The sequence below is a fragment of the Gracilinanus agilis genome, chromosome 5 (genome assembly GCF_016433145.1).
Source record: "Gracilinanus agilis isolate LMUSP501 chromosome 5, AgileGrace, whole genome shotgun sequence".
Lineage (NCBI taxonomy): Eukaryota > Metazoa > Chordata > Mammalia > Didelphimorphia > Didelphidae > Gracilinanus > Gracilinanus agilis.
In genome coordinates, this window is record NC_058134.1 from 119,196,500 (window position 1) to 119,202,923 (window position 6,424).

At 42.5% G+C, this 6,424-nt stretch overlaps 1 protein-coding gene across 1 annotated transcript in view; it reads left to right on the forward strand.

Annotated features, from left to right (window-relative positions):
- Positions 1 to 749: 749 nt before the first annotated feature.
- Positions 750 to 6,424, forward strand: part of PLXNA4 (plexin A4) — a 588,990-nt gene continuing 583,315 nt past the window's right edge. Inside the window, exon 1 of the mRNA XM_044679013.1 lies at positions 750 to 1,934. Coding sequence (XP_044534948.1) covers positions 750 to 1,934 — 1,185 coding nt within the window. The remainder of the gene's footprint in view (positions 1,935 to 6,424) is intronic.

Consider the following 6,424-nt stretch of genomic DNA (forward strand, 5'->3'; position numbering starts at 1 on the left):
GCTTCCTGAATCCAAGTCCAGTGCTTTATACTTTGTGCTCCCTGGTAGACTCATTACTAAAATGCTCTTGTTTAGTCGTTTGTAGGAGATATCATATTGGGCTTGTAGTCAGGCAGTCCTAGATGCAGAGCCCATTTCTGATACTTCTAGGTTGTGAGAGACTGGGTAAAATCATTTATCTTTTACATGCTCCAATGCCATTTGGAGTTTTCCTGGCAAAGATATCAGGGTGGTGGAGCAGCAAGGTGGCTCAGTGGATTGAGAACCAGGCTCAGAGATGGGAGTCCTGGGTTCAAATCTGACCTTAGATACTTCTTTGTGTCTTTGTGTGACCCTGGACATATCATTTAACCTCAATTGCCCAGGTCTTACTGCATTTCTGCCTTGGAACCAACACACAGTATTGATTCTAAGACAGAGGGTAAGGAAGGATTTAAAAAAAGATACTGGAATGGCTTGCCATTTCTTTCTTCAGCTCATTTGAAAGATGAGGAAACTGAGGCAAACAGGGTTAAGTGACTTGCCCAGGGTCAGTACTCTATCCACTGTACCACCTAGCTGCCCCTAAATGTTCTAAGAACCCCAAAGGACAGCCTCTGGAATAGATTGAAGATCTCTGGTTGTTTTCCATCCTCATTTGTCTTTCCTTTTTTTCCTTTTTACAGGGGAAGACCCATCCTGGGTCCTGATCCTTTGAAGTGCCTCTTGGTGTGTGACTATTCCTGTGGCCAAGAGGACCCATTTCTGAGATGAAGGCCATGCCTTGGAACTGGACTTGTCTGCTCTCCCATCTCCTGCTGATGGGGATGGGTTCTGCAGCCCTTCTCTCCCGGCAGTCCCCATCCTCAGCCCAGAAGCGGTCTTTTCTCACATTCACTGCAGAGCCCGCTGAGGGCTTCAACCACCTTGTGGTGGATGAGAGGACAGGGCATATTTACCTGGGGGCTGTCAACCGTATCTATAAGTTGTCCAGTGACTTGAAGGTCCTGGTGACCCATCAGACAGGACCCGATGAGGATAATCCCAAGTGCTACCCCCCTCGAATTGTCCAGACCTGCAACGAACCTCTTACGACCACCAATAACGTCAACAAAATGCTCCTCATTGACTACAAGGAGAACCGCCTGATTGCCTGTGGGAGCCTATACCAGGGGATCTGTAAACTTCTCAGACTGGAGGACCTCTTCAAGCTGGGAGAGCCATTCCACAAGAAAGAGCATTACCTCTCTGGAGTCAACGAAAGTGGCTCCGTCTTTGGCGTCATCGTCTCCTACAACAACCTGGATGACAAGCTGTTCATCGCCACAGCGGTGGATGGGAAGCCGGAGTACTTTCCTACCATCTCCAGCCGCAAACTGACCAAGAATTCGGAAGCCGACGGCATGTTCGCTTACGTCTTCCACGACGAGTTTGTGGCGTCCATGATTAAGATCCCTTCCGACACTTTCACTATCATCCCCGACTTCGACATCTATTACGTCTATGGCTTCAGCAGCGGCAATTTTGTTTATTTCCTGACCCTCCAGCCAGAAATGATGTCCCCACCGGGCTCCACCACCAAGGAGCAAGTGTACACCTCCAAGCTGGTGAGGCTGTGTAAGGAGGACACAGCCTTCAACTCGTACGTAGAGGTGCCCATTGGCTGTGAGCACGATGGGGTAGAGTATCGCCTGCTGCAAGCCGCCTACCTCTCCAAGGCAGGGGCTTTTCTCGCCAGGACCTTGGGAGTCCGATCGGATGACGATATCCTCTTTACTGTGTTCTCCAAGGGCCAGAAGAGGAAAATGAAGTCGCTGGATGAATCAGCCCTGTGCATCTTTGTCCTGAAGCAGATCAATGATCGCATCAAGGAGAGGCTGCAGTCCTGCTACAGGGGGGAGGGCACGCTGGACCTCGCCTGGCTCAAAGTGAAGGATATTCCCTGTAGCAGTGCGGTAAGTCAGGGTTGGCCTTCAGAAAAATCTGACTGGAGACCAGTGGGACATCATAACAGTGGGCGGCATTAATGATTTCTCTAGTGGCTTTCAAACTTCTCCCTCCCTCAGAATACTAATTTTTCTTTTCTTGTTCAAATTGACAACTATTTATTGATCATCTTCTCTTTCTATTATTTTCACAAACAGCTCTGTGAAGTAGGTAGGGCAGGTAATACTGTTCCTAATTTATACTTGAGGCAACCAAAAGTGAGTCATTCTATTGCTCTAAGCCTCAGTTTCCTAGTTTGCAGAAATTGTAATAGGATCCTAAGGGACTAAGAGAAGTAAGATGGTGTCCTCCATCATAGTAAAAAAAACAAAAACCCTACCTTCCATCTTAGAATCAATATTGTGTATTGGTTCCAAGGAAGAAGAGCAGTGAGGACTAGGCAGTAATTAGTTAAGTGACTTGCCCAGGCCCACACATCTAGGCAATATCTGAGATCAGATTTGAACCCAGGACCTTCCATCTCTAGACCTGGCTCTCCATCCACCTAGTTGCCCCCCCTGTATCACATTTGATGATTCTAAGATAGGAACTTAAGACATTTCCCCCTCAGTCTCATGTTTTTCTCACTAAATCACACTACCTCATTGGCTGAGCTCCTTCTACTCTTAATAATAACAAAAAAAGTTTCTGAATGTATTTTTTATTTACTTATCTATGTATAGTAATACTATCTAGCATTTCTATGGTGCTTTAGGATTTACAAAATGTATAACAAGTATTATCTCATTTGATTCCCCACAACAACCCTGAGAGGTGCCTGCTATTATTATTCCCATTTTATAGATGAGGACACTGAAGCAGATAGAAGTTAAATGACTTGTATAGAGTCACACAGCTAGTAAGTATCTGCCTTCCTGACTCCAGGTCCAATGGACCATCTAGCTGTGTACACATTATCATCTCCTCTTTCTCAACCAGAATAGAAGCTCCTTGTGAGCAGGGAATATTTCACATTTTTTCATTGTATCCCCAGCACCTAGTACAGAGGTACATAGAAGGTACTTAATAAAAAAGATATTGATTTAAGTTGTTGAATATTAGAAATTACTGCTAAAGGGGGAGAATCATATTGAAGAAATATCTGCAAATGTTTCTGCCATATACTAGAAAGAGAGCAGATTATATACTCAAGTCTATTACCTATTCCAGTAAAAGAAAGACATACTGATCCAATTTATAATCTTAGTGAGCAAGGCAGTATGGTGTAGGAGATAGAGCACTGGACTTGGAATCAGGAAGACTTGGGTTCAAATCTTGCCTCAGATAACTTGCTAACTGCCTGATCCCAGACAAATCCTTTAATCTCTCTTGGCCTCAGTTCCCTAATCTGTAAAATGAAAGCATTGGATTCCATGTTACCTGAAATTTTTTTTAGACCTAATCTAGGATCTTATGATAAGAGCAGGTTTCTAGACACTTAGAATGAAACAATAAATGGGCAAATGAGCATATTAGATTTGAGATCTAGAATACTGGGGTACTTATTGTCTTTTCTGCTTTTCTTCTGCTCTACTGATTGAATTCCAGCTATCCTCGATCTGTAAGAAGTCAATCTGTGAAACAGTTTCTCAGATTTGAGGAGATTGTGGCTTGAGTAGTTCTAAATATTTTTGTGCCTGGGGAAAACAGTAAAAAATGTGACCTAAAATCAGCCCAGTACTTTATAATGTTTAAAAATATATGGGAAAAAATTGAGACAAATTCAGCTGACCAGTGGGTAGTCAGTATCTCAGGACACTGACCCCTTTTGGGTGACATTTTAGGCGTCGGCCCATTATGGGGTTGATATAGAAACCACTGGACACCTTGAGACTTGTTACTAGGGAGCTACCTTTCTGCGAAGGAGCTACGTGCTCTTCTAGGATGTGATCATAGGGTGGAGGAAGCGGAATCTGATAACTCTAATTTAACTAATTCTTCATAAACAGATTCTATGCTCAGTTGTTTCTATGTCACCGAAGAAGTGAAATTGCTATCAAAATGGAACTACACTAGAATGTAAAATTGCATAACGTTTAAAAAAATCATTTGACATTTTTGATCTCCTCTCAATTTCGATGCCTTGGGGAAAAGCGCCAGGTACTTTGCCCTAGTAATGACTCGGCAAGGTTTGTTCCCAGGTGATTGCAGTAAACTCTAGGTGCTCGGCATAGTATTAACAACGTAATAAATATATTTAATACTTAAAGGACCTGTGATTTCATAGGTGTGGATGCTCACTTGATTGATAAAGATCGTAAACCCTTCCGCATCTTTAATCAATGGTTTCATGAGTTGCTGGGGCTGAAATAACTCATCATGGGGTATGGTGATAAGCCTCTCAACATCATTAGAGTAGCTGGCTGCCCAACGGCTCCCTCCCCTCACATACACACACGTACACGTTTATTACCAAGCTCATTCTCAAAGCCTCTCCAACTTGCTAGAAGATATCAGAGCATGCTCTTTATGGTCTTACTCTTGCTGTCTAGATTTCAGGAACCCAACATCACTTATCCATCATGATAAGCCATTAGAGAGGGGCTCTAGCAGTGTGTGTGTGTGTATTTATATATACATATATTCTTAGATAACCATAAATCCTTTCTCTTCTCCACCCCCACTCGTCTTCTCCACCCCCATTCGCACTCTTTTTTCTGCCATTTTTATTAAGGTATCATGGAGAGAAATAGAGATGAAGGCCAGAGAAGTCTGGGAGAGGGATGAGTTAGAGAAGAAAGAGAGCAGAGTGTAGATGGTGATGATGATTCGTTCAGGCTGTAGTCATTCAACAAGCATTTATTAAATTCTTATCATAGGCTCTACTCAAACACTTCTATTCTTCAAAAGGACTTTTCTTATTCTTTACCAAGCTACTTGAATCTTCCCTCTATAAGGTTACTTTCTATCTTGTATAGGGCAGATAGGTGTCAAAGTGGATAGAGCATTTGGCTTCTACAAGAAGACTCATCTTCTTGAGTTCAAATCCAGTCTCAGACACTTGCTAGCTATATGACCCTGGGCAAGTCACTTAACCTTGCTGGCCTCAGTTTTCTCATCTGTAGAGTGATCTGAAGAAGGAAATGGCAAACCACTGCAGTATCTTTCCCAAGAAAATCTCAAATGGGATCACAAAAAGTCAGACATGACAGCATTTTTTGTTTGTAGGTTGTATATCCCTATTTGTTCATTTACTGTCTTCTACCACTAGAATGTAAACTCCCTGAAGGCAGAGGTCTTTTTTTCTGTGTGTGTTTTTCCTTTCCTCTGTGTTTTTGGTATTTAGTATGGTGCCTTGTGTATTATAGGCACTTAATAAATGCTTGTTGATTGATTAATTAATCATTAGACAACAGAATAGTTACCCAAGGAGACTAAGTTACATAAAGGAAAGAACACATCTGTGTAAAAGTACACACAAAATTAATACATAATTTTTTGGGAAAAGGTAGTAGCTGGGAGGATTAGAAAATGCTTCATGAGAAACGTGGTATTTGAACTGAACTTTGAAGGAAATTAGGAAGTTTAAGAGATAGAGGTGAAGAGAGAAGGCATTCCAGGCATAGGAGAACACCCCATATCTGCAAAGGCATGGAAGCAGGAGATGCACTATGTGTGAGGAACATCAAACTCAGTTTAGCTGGACTAAAGATTAATGCATGAAAGGGAGTAATGCATTTTTAAAGGATAATGACAGGTTGGAGCTAGGCTGTGAAAGGTTTTTAATCCCAGAGATTCTCTTGGATGACCAACTGGCCAAGGTCCAGGACTGAGAGCTTAGACTCTTGGTTTGCGTTCCCAGCTCTCATTGCTGATTATGTATTCATGAATAAATAGATTTATAGAATGTGTGTACATATCTTCTAGTGCTCTCTCATTCTCTTTCTTTGTAGCTGTCTAGGAATTGACACATTTGTGCCTTAAGGTTTCTTCGGTAACACCAGACTCTTGCAAGATCTTCAGGGAATAGAAGTGTCAAAGGACTTTTGGAGACTGCTTTCCATCAGAAACTTGCCAAGAGAGACTATTTTAAGTAATGATTCTAGGAACAGGAACAGCCGCCTGGGTCACACAGGTGAACCCTTGGTGTGCTCAGGGGAGAGGGGAAGGGGGTTGCTCTGTCTTTTCATACATATAGTAAACTTGGATTCATTGGGGATGTCTTTGTGACACAGTAGATAGCTGGGTCAGGAGTCAGGAAGCTCTGAGTTCTTATTTGACCTCAGATACTTACTGGTACTCTGGGTGCAAGTCATTTATCCTCTCTGTTTGTCTCAGATTCCTCAACTTAAAAATGGAGCTAATATTAACACCTATCTCATATATATATACTGTTTAAATGCTCAAATCTCCTTCCTTCACCCCTTCCCTCTTTCCCTCTTCCCACTCCCTCCCCTTCCTTCCTTCCTTCCTTCCTTCCTTCCTTCCTTCCTTCCTTCCTTCCTTCCTTCCTTCCTTT